Source organism: Vanellus vanellus, assembly GCF_965231255.1.
Source record: "Vanellus vanellus genome assembly, chromosome: 4".
In the NCBI taxonomy this organism is placed as follows: Eukaryota; Metazoa; Chordata; class Aves; order Charadriiformes; family Charadriidae; genus Vanellus; species Vanellus vanellus.
Genome location: NC_138909.1, coordinates 51,183,941 through 51,196,970, shown reverse-complemented (window position 1 = coordinate 51,196,970; position 13,030 = coordinate 51,183,941). Strand labels below are relative to the sequence as shown.

The following is a 13,030-nucleotide window of genomic DNA, read 5'->3' as shown; positions in this document are numbered from 1 at the left end:
AAACATCAGAATGCTTCTCTCTTCAGTATTAATTATTCTACAATTATCCACACATTCAAAAAATCAGAGGAAAAGATGAAAAGGTTTCAGTCCAGAGATGACCGAAAGAGTTGTTAAGCCATCACTACTAAGGAATTGCCAAATAAACCACAGACAAGTGCAGTCTTACTATTTACATTACATCTTGTCCTAAATTCAAATGAACTGGGCCTTATTGTACCAGTTTCTGCATATTCAATATAAAATACCTCCCCCCCCCCCCCCAGTAGCAATAGGGATTTGATTGTCAAAGAAGCCAAGTATGCCACTATCCAAGTAAAAATGATACTTTTCACCCATTAGGCATTCATAAGCCCCACAGATACATTTCCAATTCTGTTGTCTGCAAGCACAGAAGTACATACCTGCCTTACTGGCTGTTTGCACATGAAATGCCATCAGAACAGTATTTGTAAGAGACTTCACTTACCAAAACACAAACTGCCGTAATTTTTCTAGAGGTAACTCACATTAGCAGAGTTATATAAAAAAGGTATAATTATAATCCTTAAGACTTCCTAGCAAAACTACTTACTACTTCTTACAAGTTGTCAGTAGCAAGGAAAAAAAAAAGTTAAGAAAGTTAAGAAACACTCAATTGTAAGATTTTTAAATTAGCAGCTTATACCCCAGATGTCAAGAGAAAGAAAGAGGTGAGCAGTGGAGTGTATGAGAAAGAAAATTATATGTGGTACACAGATTTTTTTTTTTTTTTTAACACAGGAACCTCATCTTATTATAGGTGCTATGAAGTGCTGTAATGTGGTTTCAACAACTAATACAAAAGTTCAGTCTTAGAAGGTAATTAATAAAAATCTGTTAATCACACACAGGGACACCCAAACCTACGAATGGTTCCTAGATGAACCAGAAATAGAAAAGAACTCCACAAGCAATCAAAGTGGTGTCCAGGAATCCCAAATCAAAATGGTGTCCAGGAACTCCAGCGATTAAGGCACAGAAAAAAAAAAACCACCACCCACAACTACAAAGCACTTCAGAAAAAGGGTGCTTCCAGCTCTCTGTGAAAAAGTTTTCCAGGTACCTGTGGAGATTTCAAGGTCGAGAGTATACTTATGTGAAATAAGCCCATGGTTCCTAACAAAAGTCTGGTAATCATCATCATTGAGAGCAGGGACACCAGACTGAACTTCTGAGCATGTGTCTCCATCTGATTCTTTTTGCTTAGGCTTCTCCTGTTTCTCATCTAACTCTTTGTTTTTATCAGTTGTAACGCACGGAGAAACAGAAAGAATGTCCTTGCTGCAGCATGGCTGTTCATCATCCACACATCCAATATAGGACTGGTTCAGTTCCATCTGGGAGGATAAGGGGGATGCACATCTATCCTCATTAGCAGACAGTTGTTTGTTGGGTTCCATTTCCACGTCATTCACAGTGAAGTTGAAAGGATCTGGCATCAGAAGCTGGAAACAGTTTTCCATTTCTGTCAGTGCGTCGGCAATCTCTTGAGACATTTCTATTAAGACACAGTTGTTTTAGAATATTGTTAAATACTGTAAAATGCTAATGTGTCCAGAGCAGACACAGATTTACAAAACAAATATGATTGCCAAAAGGGTAATCCACTTATCCAGTAATCAGTGATAATTTACTATATGGATCTCTCTTTGCTGCAGAAAATGTCCTTATAAAAGTGACAATACTTTTCTTAAGCAGGAAATATTGAATTTCCTGAGCACAGAATTTAAAATCAGAGTTCCTCCTTTCCCTATCCTCTCCAAAATTTCACAATGAAAGAGGACACAAGTACTTCATAGAATTTGAAGGAGAACCAGGTTCAGTGAGGATATTCTTAGTGTCATTGGTAGGTATTCATTCTACAGCCACAAATGTTATAGTTGCCTGTAGGTATAGCCATGAATATATGCTATTGCTCAAAAAGATGCTACAAATAGAAGTGACTTTAAGAAGGTTAAATCTCTTTAAAATTCCACCCTCACGCATGAAAACATTTCCAGCATGCAGAATAAATGGAGACGCAATTGGATGCATTGCATATACTGAAGTAATTTAATTAAATAATCCTTTGTAACTGCAACATAATATACATACTATCTCTGTTCTTCTTTCGTATTACAGAAATATGTTTGCTATGTACATATTGCTTAGAGATTCAGCCTCCGGTTAGACACATTTTTTAGCAGCAGTGCGATACTTTTCATAGATATCCTGCACTGCATCCAGGATTCCTGTGCAGACCATTGCCTCTACTTCTGGAACATGATGACTGCATATACAACTTAAGGAAGGTCATCAGTCCACAAGGTATTGAGAAGTCTGTGCCTAATCACGGACACAGAAGTTAAGCCACTAGCTCCAAAAAGTCTCGTGATATGCTTGCTTGAGGTTATGCATGCATACTTTACTGAATTACAGACCAGACCTTTATTTGATAATTTATTTTTTTTTAATCTCTTCATACCTCCTGAGCTCACAGGACTGTCACTTGTTTCCCCTGATATTCTTTAGGTGAGAAAGACAGAGGGTCTAGCTCTAACAAATGTACTATTCCCGCCCTCTGTCGTGAGCTATTATTTGGATAGCTATTCTCTTAGAATTTGTTTTAGATAACCTTAAAAAAGGTTGCTTTAAAAATGAATAAAAAAACCCCAATGCTCAAAGAACCAAAGCAACTCACCTTCCATTTCTTTTTCAGCTCTTTTGGCTTTCTCTTTATAAATATTATCCAATCGCTTTCGCTTCTCCTCTTCCCTCTTCCTTTCAGCCTCAGTTCTCGCATGCACATCTTGAAAATCCACCTAAGTAGGAAACAAAGAAAAAAGTGTAACATTCCTTGTAAGAAATATATAGAAAATCCATTTCTTAAGATTGTTATCTGTGGTGAAAAAACCTCTAACATCAGCTATCAGCCAAAAGCTCAGCAGTACTTCCTTTTATCTCTTCTCCTCCTAGAATCAATAACTACAGTAATTCTGAAGGGAGTTTTTACTTCTACTAATAAGGGACTGCTGAGAATCAATGGCTTTCAGAAAAGAATCATAAAGTAGAAAAACAAAACACTGATTTCCACATCTAAATTGCACGAATAAACTAGGCTTTGGGAGACCTCTATCACAGCTTTGGAGACATGGGGTTAGGGGAAATGGGCAGGAAGAGACTACACAGGGTAAGTAATTCAAATTACGTGAAAACGTCACACTAGGTCCACTATTAGTAAAGGAAACTTAGGAAAATTTGTAAGCACTATTATCAGAAGTATACATGTCACTCATTGAGGAACTTTGTAAGCAAGGAAACTAGAAGAGAAGACATTCAAATTCATTTTAAAAGACCAAATTTTGCATTTTACAATTACATTTGTTGGATTTGGGGACTGAGAGAAGTTATCATTCAGTCTCACTTTACCTTCTTATGACTAAAATATAGACACTGTTTATATATATATTAAAAATGCTGTTTCTTAAAATATTTGAAATGTTGGGTTTTTTTTTTAGTTTCTTCTTAGAAGGGCTTGAGAATGTAAATATTTTTCACTTCTATTTTAAGGAAAGGAATCTTGATTATGTTATTACATAAGGAAACCTCTTCGAAAAAGGAAAACACAGTACTTCCTTTTGATTGCCACCACATAACTTCCATTAACTTTAATACTGATTACCTTGAGTGCTGAGCAAGCCCATACTTTGCTGCTAATAAAGTCCACAGACTCTCTGGTGTTATGTCTGTGTTACAAGCACCTATTGAATGTTTGTTGTTACTGCCAATGCTAGATGATCAAGCTTGTCAACATACAGTAGTGGTTCCCAGATACTGACATCCTACACCAACATTCTGGAGTCACTGAAAACAGTGAAGTTGAATCTCACTTATGAGGTACAGGTCCAGGCAACATTGAGATCACTCTACACAGGACAAATAAGTCTCACTTTCTATTTAATCCCAGAAGATCTGTCCTGTAACAGGTACATGAACTTAATAGCCACAGATCAAGAAACCCAAGTACATCCTACAACCGAAATTTGCTTATTTTTTACACAATCCAAGAATTTTGTTGGTGTCTCATCTCAAACTTACTGAAACATTTGAATATTTGTTCAGCATTAAGCAAGTAGGTAACTCCATTAAACACTATGGAAGTTAAAAACAAATGCTTGAACTTGGGCTTAATCACATGCTAAATTAAATGTTCCTCCTGCTGAATAACCCCTACAGTGTGCAATAAGCTTTAAGGTTTTTACAAGTATTATTTATGCAAACACTTTAAAGGCAAATTGTTTTTATATAAAAGCCTTTAGAAGCAAAAGGATACTTCAGTTTTCATAGAAACTGGCATGGAGAGTCTCCATCAGTTTAGGAAGAAAGGCACAATTACCAACCTACTTTTTTTATTGGGGAATGGGAGGGCAGAGGGAAAGTAGGGAAAAGAGTTAGTTTCACAACCTAAAGCAGCACTTGGATCATCAGGGTGAGCTTTTTTGATCTTCTGGATCTAATTTTTCTACCAAGTTTGCATAGCTCTCCACACAGTAGCAGGAAAAATAGATCTTTCCAAAGAGCAACATCGCCCACAAAAATGGAACAAAGATAACAGAACCCAGGAACTACAGCTACTGTTTCTGGGCAGTCAGACTGGATTTACACAGAAAACAAGAAATAGGTACCAGTTTCCTAAAACACAACTTCTCCTGCATACCAGAATACCTACAGTGGAGTCAATTTGCCCATTCTTTCCCCTTCTCTGTCCCAAAAGGACCAACCACGCGCTGCTCCACTGCGTTGTTTCATGCTTTGGCACTTGTCCAGGTGCCCTCTTACAACATCTACCAAATCATCATGGTTTACCATTGATAACAAGAGCACACCTCACATACTAGATATCTATCACTAATCAAGTCTACAGCATGCACAAAACCGAGTTGCACAGAACAGGGCACGCTGGCCTGTTACAGAAGCCTCACAAGCTCAGAATAACTCAGGACATGTCTCACTTGCTACCTGAGGTCACCACTAACTCACAAACTTGGTGAGAACCCATCCAACCTCATTTAGGTGATACAGACTGAGACCAGAGTTGTTGTTCTGCCTCTGTATGAGTGCAGGCTATACAAAGCCTTTTAGCATTGGTCTGTAACTTTGGAACTGGATGTGAGGAGGTACAAACAATTGTTCTTGATTTAAAGGGTGTAAGTAGTGGGCCTAGACAACTACTGCAACTTTTGGGAAAACACTGCAGTACAACAGTAAGATATTCTATACTGAGCTGCTCAAAATCGTGTTCACAATTGCAGTTCACTCTGTAATTCCACCCATGCATTCCTCAAATGAAAAGATATTATAATGTGACTCAGTTGCCCAAATACGCAAATATTTGGAAATATTTGAAATCTCTCCCCCTCGCCCTTCTTTTTTTTTTTAAACTTTGAGACAGGAGTTTGAAAACAATTCTTTTCAGATATACTGAAATTTGTTCTCAAAGTCAAACAGTTATATAGGTACATACTTGCTACCTACTAATACAGACCTACTAACACTAAAATGGTGGGTAGTTCTCCAGGTTTACACCCTAAAAGGACAGCAGTTGACCAACTGTTTATAAGGTGATTTTGGTGATAAATAAATAAAACTCAACAACAATAAACCATACACTCCTCTCAAGTTCCCCTATACTACCATACCAAACCTGTAACACAGAACAGCAGGTGTACTTTACTACTAGAAAGCACAAATGCCTCCTCAAGTCTTTTGGCTGTTTCTCACACTTCCAGGTATTAAACTGGCAAAAGGCCAGTTAGGTCAGCTGGCTTATCTCAACCCTTTAAGTACGAGAGTTATCAAACTATATAAGATTGCTTCTATTAGTACTAATGTTTCTAGAAGTACTTAAACTCAGCTGCTCTACAGCATAGTACAGCCAACCTTGCTGGGTAGCTTAGTATCCCAAATATACAACTGGGTGATCACCATTTGCATATGGGGAGCAGCCTTAAACCACAGGAGCAGATAGACATGCCAAACTTCAGCAGACTTGTTGTACACCTGCATGTTCAATTTAGTGAAACTGTATTATGTCTTAAAGCCCCCTCGTCTCAGTCTTGCATTTCTCCTTGTCACTTTCACTTAGGTTGTTTGTTTGTTTGTTTTCGTCTTTATTAAAGAAAACAGTAAGGTAAGATTCAAAGACAATCGCTTTTTGCAACCAGACACCAAAAATTGTATAGAAAAAGAACACAGTACAACAAATACACTGATAGAGTACACTATTAGCTTAGTATGGAACCAGAACAACAGAAATACATCACGTATCACAAAGGTTTTTGATCTACTGTTAGGAACACTGAACATTTGTCTTTCTGAAGAGAATCAATATTTATTAAAAGCCTGAGAGTAACATTGCAGTGTGAATGCTAGAACAGTGCTCCAAATGTGTTTGCACCCCTGAAGAGATACTAAAGGAGAAGAATGTTCAAAGCATCGTAACTTGAAGCCTAGACTGGAGAGCTAAAAGCAAGTGTTTACATACAAGACATTTCTCTTTAATAAAACTTCTTGACCTACAAACTAACACTGCAGCTGAGAGGAGCTAGCACCTACACTCACTGTCTCTGTTGCATAGTGAAAGGAAGCTAGAACTGGACAGCTCAGTACAGAAATCAGGCTAGTTTAAACTGGCATAGAAAGACTTAGTACCCAGTTATCCTCAGTTTAAGGCATAACCATTAATTCCCTTCTAAAAATGCCAGACTTCAGGGCTTTGGGTAGGAACCAGTGGGTGAAAGCCTACAGGTGAACAACTTTTTGCACCCTGAGAAAAGGCTAGTTGAGTCCCACTCTCAGTACAAGCCCGGAGTTTTTGAAATTTTACAATACTGCAAGATGAAAAAAGAGTTTGGGATTTGTCTTTCAAAGATTGTGGTCAACAGGATGTCTCCTAAAGACAAGGTCACTTCCAACAGCTTTCTTTTTATATTTATTGGTTTCCTTGCTTTAAACATCTTGAGATCATCAGCTGAAAACACACACAGAAGGAAAAATGCAGAGTACCTTCTTATTCTGCTTTAAGAAGTGGTATCCCAGAGAAAGCTTCTTGTAGGCCTCTCCATATTTCTCATGCCAGTCTTGCACTGACTTAATGGCTGCCTTCCTCAGTTTCTGTGCCACCTCTCTGGGCGGGGGAAGAGGCTGCTCATGGTCTATCCCCACCGTCAGCTCCAAGAACTCTTGGAAATTGGAAATAACTAGCGTCCTGAATTGATGTGATCGGGTGAACAACTCCTGCACGATCTGGAAAGCTGAGAAGCGCATCTCGGCGTGCTCCTCGTTAAGCCGTGTCATCAGCAGGTGATAGGCATGGCTGATGTGTTCGTCTGAAGACCTGAGAACGGAGAAAAGGGGGGGGGGGGAAGAGAGGGGGAAAGGAGGGCGAGTCATTTTAAAAGGGGGTTTAACACATAAACCTACAACTTTTAAAAAATGTTAAATGTGAACTAAAAACTGTTGTAAACCAGCTGGCAGCAAGCTGCCCCCCCAGCTCGGGCAGCAGGCCGCAGGACGGCCCTATGGGGCAGCCCCCACGGCGGGCCGGCCCGGGGACAAGCGTCGCTTTCTGGGGGAGGCAGCGAGGCCCGGCTTCCACCCCGCCCCACACCGCCTCGGGTCGGGCCGGGCGGCTCCGGCCGGGCCGTACTTGCAGATTTTCTTCAGCTCCTTCATCCTGCCCGGCTCCAGCCGCGGCTCCCCCGAGGTGGTGAGCTCCTCCACCAGCTCGGCGAGGCGCTGGTCCATCTCTGCCGCCGGCGAGAGGCCGAGCTGACGGCACAACAACCCCGCCGAGCTCCCTCAGGCCCGGGGAGCCCTGTCAGGGAACCGGGACCCCGCTCCGGGCCGGGCCGCTCTCCGGCCTCCGCGGCGCCATTGCCCGCCCCTCAGGGGGAGCCCCGCCCGTGCTCGGGGGCTGCCACCTCCGCTCACCCTCCGCCCCGCGGCGGGTGGTACCTTCCTCACCCCCCTCCCCCGGCGCCTACCACCGCCCCGCCTCCGCTATCGCTTTACGCGCCCGCAGACTCGCCCTCCCCTCCCCAGCTTCCGCGCGGTGACGTCCATGTGACGTCACACAAGCGGAAGCGCGACTAGAGGAAGGCGGGGGAGGCCTTAAAGGGACCGCGCCTCTCCTGGGGGTGGGGAGGGTGTTAACCCCTTGTTGACCGCAGGGGGCGCAAGGGCTGAGCCCACGGGCACGGCTGCACCTGCCCGGGGAGGCGAGCGGCCTCCATGAGGCCCGGCGGGGAGCAACAGCCGCCCACCATGCAGCGCCCTGGGAGTAGGAACCTACTCAGGATATTTCCAGAGAATCGCTCAAAAAAGGCGGTTTTGACAGAAGACGAGGCCACGGCCTGGTCTGGAGGGCTGAGCACAGGCCTGGGGAGGGGCCAGGTCAGGGCAGGCTGCGGGGCTGTGGAGATGGTGGAGGCGCCGTGAGCTGTGGGTGCGGAGGTGGGGCGCTGAGGGCATGGCGGGCACGCAAGGCCTGGCCGCGGCGCTGACCCTCGGAGAATCTCACCTCTGGTTGAAGGTGGTGACCGGTCAGGAGCGGAGCCCCCCGGCCTTCACGCCTTACGGCGGTGCTTCCTCAGAGCTGTGAGGGGAGCCCAGCCTTCAGCCTCCCGCTTCTTCCCTCCGCCCACAGCCCGCTCTATCTAAGAAGCCAATAGAGCGGAGGACGGCGGGGAACCAGGCCCTCAATTCTGCATCGGAAAGTGAATTTTCTTCAGTAGGTGCTGCTATCCAGAGCCTAGAGGGTCTATGGAGTCTTCCACAATAGCTTCTCACATGGGCTCTCTATACACCATGTGGAACACAATTTGAGCTTCTTGTCGTGGATCTGTAGGTTGCAGATGCGAGGATATGGGGGAAGGAGCAAGGAAGTACAGTCCAGTACTCCCTCACCAAAACTATAGTATTTTTTCCAAGCGCTTTGTGACATTTGGCTTCCAGTGGTGTAAACTGTGGATTGTCTCTTTGGGAAAGGTTCCCCCTCTTTGCAGCACTTGGAAATTATGTTGGCTTTAGAATAGTGCAGGGATGAGAGGATTGCTACTGTGTAGCCCTAGCAAAATGGTACTTTTACATATAAAAAACTGGAAGGAAACACAATGGTGAATAGACCCCAGTTGTCAGGACTTTCAAGGGGAGTATTAGACCATAACTGTGTTTATACGATACCTTCCACTTGAGAACCTCAGAGCGCTTGACAAATGCTGTAGGTAACCTGTCAGCATATGGAGAGAGGTTGATGAAGGATCACAGCAGTAAGAGAAGCCAAGGAACTGAACATAGCAAGGGGGTGTTACTTACTTGGGTCTTACCCTTGAAGCACAGTACATATTCTGCTGCAGTCAGGTAATGGGGTTAACCAAAGTAGTCCCTTGTCTTTTCCGCTGCTCAGGAAAGCATCTAGCACTTTATTTGGCACACAGCTGTGCTCTAACGGCATGTCCCTGGCATGCGTCCTGCTCCCCTTAGGGTCACCTATGGTAAGAGAGAGGTTAAAAGATTTGTCTGTATTCTGATGTCCCTTTGGACCAGCCACACAAGTGGGGTTCAATTATTGGAGGTGGTGGGGCTGCCCTGGATTCGCTCTTGGCAGCGCCTGGCCTGCTTTCAATTTTGGGTACTCAGTTAGAAATGTTCTGCCGGCCCCCATCTCTGAAAGTGCCGATTAACCACTGGGAAAGACCAAGCCCTTGCAGGTGCCCGCTTTGAACATCCTAAAGAAGGGAGACATTTAAAATATCTATTCGCATCTGAATACTTGAATGGTATTTCCATTAACCCACAGTTAAGGCATGTGTTGGAAGTAACGTATGTGAACTGGTGTTGCAGCTGTCTCTACTGGCACCTTTAATAAAGGAAGACATCATTAAAAACTTTCTACAAGCAATGAACTCATATTTTCAAATAAATTTACTGCAGTTAATGAATATATACATTTTGCAATGGTTCCGTTATTTCTGATTTGATACATGAAACCAATGCCATCTTACTTCTTAATGTTTCTTCCTTCCTCATTGCCTTTCATCAAGTTAAATGGATCTCCATGTGAAAGCCACACACAATGGCACAGCTCATCTTTAAAGTTTGGATCAGTTTGCTCTCTTAGTATTTCTCATTTTTCTATTTCTCTTCTTAATTTGATTGAAAGTGCCTGAACAACTGCTTTCTATTAGGTTATTGCTTGCAAAATTAGCATTGCTGTACTATCAGCATACTGAAATACTGAAATACTAACAGTATTTCAAAATGAGCCTCAAGCAACATACTTAACATCTACAAAGGCACCAATTTCATATCCATGCATAATGTTTAAAGAAATCCCTGCAAGGAGCCATATGGTTTTGCAAGGAATCAGTTGATGAATGTATGCTGAGTTGTGTAACTCATTCATGATAGTCCCTTAGGCAAATCCCAGTGAGAGCTAAGCTATTTGATTATTTTTTTTAATCAAAGACAATTACATAAAATTGTGTTTGCTCAAGTTGCTGAGTTTCTTTCCCCCTCTTTTTAATGAATATGGTAAATATCCCCCATTCAAGTATTTTCATACTCTCTTCATCTGGACCAACCTGATAAAAGGCTGAAGAGAGACAGAACACCAAAGAATTCATTTAGCTGCAAAAGTCACAACTGCTGCATTGATCTTCCATGACATGACTGTTCAGCATAAGGGAACGCAGGACACTGTGGAGTGCAGAGGCAGAACCAAATACCACCTGCTACCCCTTAAGAGCCTTAAGGTTCAATGTTACTATCAGTTTACACCTGGTTTCAGCAAAACCTGAGTCTGCTGCTTCGTGTTGTGGATTGTGACAGGTTATTGATCCCAGAAGTTGCATTTCTTACCTCTGTGCTGAGAGGTCAGCAAAAGCAACACAGTTACACTTTGTGCATTGTTCTCCAAAATGAGTGATACCTTGCAGGAGCAGAGACTCTTCCAGAAGTACTGTCCTGTCCACCACCTCTCCAGGATCCCAACTCTATCCTCATTGGCAAGAGGCATTTGCAATGGGAATGTTCTCCTACAGGATATCTCCAGGCGTGACCGGTTGGTCCGTCCCGAGATCGCCTCCAACTGGTCTTTGGCCAAATACGTAGGCAAAGAAAACCCCAGAATTTTGTCCATTGATGACAATTATTTGGGTCTGGGGGTTCTTACATTAAAGAAGAGCCATTTGTTCCATCACAAATTTAAAAGGTCAAACTGATAGCTCTAGGAATGATTGTTTCAGACTTTTGTGTAATACTAAATTTTCTAATGTAGTCTTTTTATCAAAGAAAAATCTAGGCAGGAGACAGTTCCACCATTTTTCTAGATGATTCTGTGCCTGGGATTGTTTTCCAGCTTCACAATAAAAGATCATGTCAGGCAGAAAGGAACCCCACTGAACTTTTGAGATAGCTGTATTCAGCTTAATGATATGAAATTAAAAAGGAGGGTTTATTTTCCTGCCAAAATGGAACTTGGGCAAAAAAGCTTCCCTACAAATAATTTGGAGTTCAAATAACTTTGGTTTCAGGCCTGAAGATGCAGAAACATGATAAACACTGATATTAAATTGTCACAGAGTTTGTGCCAGTTGGGTTGCAAAGAAAATACTGACCTTCCATGTGAAATGAATAAATAGATGCTTTACCACTGGGTTGATTTGAGCAAAAGGATGACAGTTATTTGAAAGCTCTGAACTACCTCATAAGGGGTAAGGACTATATTTAAACAGATGTTCTCAAAGGAGAAATAGTCTATTCATTAAACCATCAATAATGCAAGGTCAAAGATATTTGGCGACCTGCTCTAATTATGTGAAATATTGACTGTGACAACACTTCAGCCTGTTGTAACGTTTTATAATTCTGTCATAGGAGGAGATGAATGAATGTGCTCTGAACAGTCTAGATCACTAATTAAATAACCATTTGTAAGTTGGATGGAGCAGGAATAGCTGTAGGAGAACCATCACAAATCAAGGAGCACCTTCCTGCACGTAGCTTATATTCATGTCTAGAATAATTTTTAAAAATGATCCTACAGCATTTCCTGAAACTGCACGCCAACATTGACACACTTGACTAGTGTCAATGAGGGTAAATTGCTTTTTCCTCTGTGGAGAGATCTATGCAGACTCTAACTGGAACCTAATGAGAGTTTTTTCTGTGTTAGACAATATATATGTCCGCATCGCAAGTTAATATTTCGACATGAATGCACCCAAAGAAGATCGAGGCACATCCCATTGCACTGCAAGGAGGTGTCTTTGAGGATCTGGGGGATACCAGCCTTTAAGGCAGGACTCAGATCAGGTAGTTCAGAAAAGGAGGAGCTTGAGGCTTGTTAACATGTAGAAAAGGAGAGTGCAGAGGAAGAGAAGAAGCCCAACCTTCCAATAAGAGGAAGTCCAGCTCAAATTCTGCTTGAAGACCCTCTGATGCTGAATCATACAGAAGTGCCACTTTCACATGCATGTAAATAGGACCGCTTTCAAACATATGATGTTAGCAGAAGTTTCTTAACTTCTAGACTGGTTTGGGTGTCACATTGACTCATTGATGGTACTTTTTTGAAGCTCTTTCTGCCTGACGTCTGAGTTGTCCTGTCCTTGGAAAGCCCCAGCCTGTAATAGAACTGTGGTTGCTCGATCTGGTTTCTCCAAATGAGAGACTGTACAGAGCTGTGGCTTCAGATATCCAAAGGAATTGCTTTTTCCTTCTTTTCCAAAGGATGTGGAAAAGAAGAGAACCACTCTGAAGCTGCTAAAAGGTGTAGCGCTGCCTCCAGTTAAAATGGTAGTGATGAAGTCCGTTCCTGATGTGAAACTGTTATCATTGCTGTCAGCCACGGACAGGCTGTGGGGCTGCATGTGTCACCCAGCCATTGCACACCATTGCACAAACACAGTCTGATCGGTGGGTTTCCATTTCAGATTTCTGGTGTCCTGTTCGTGCACCAGGTGGCTTG

General features: G+C 42.5%; 1 protein-coding gene across 2 annotated transcripts in view; it reads right to left on the bottom strand.

Moving 5' to 3' along the window:
* UVSSA (UV stimulated scaffold protein A) overlaps positions 1-8,054 on the bottom strand; it is a 61,000-nt gene extending 52,946 nt beyond the window's left edge. For both annotated transcript variants that reach the window (XM_082482904.1, XM_082482905.1), the window contains exons 1-4: positions 7,709-8,054; positions 7,066-7,396; positions 2,702-2,822; positions 1,085-1,519 (exon numbers count right to left, since the gene is read on the bottom strand). In XM_082482904.1, coding sequence (XP_082339030.1) covers positions 1,085-1,519; positions 2,702-2,822; positions 7,066-7,396; positions 7,709-7,806 — 985 coding nt within the window. In that variant the 5' untranslated portion in view covers positions 7,807-8,054. The remainder of the gene's footprint in view (positions 1-1,084; positions 1,520-2,701; positions 2,823-7,065; positions 7,397-7,708) is intronic.
* Between the last annotated feature and the right edge of the window lie 4,976 nt (positions 8,055-13,030).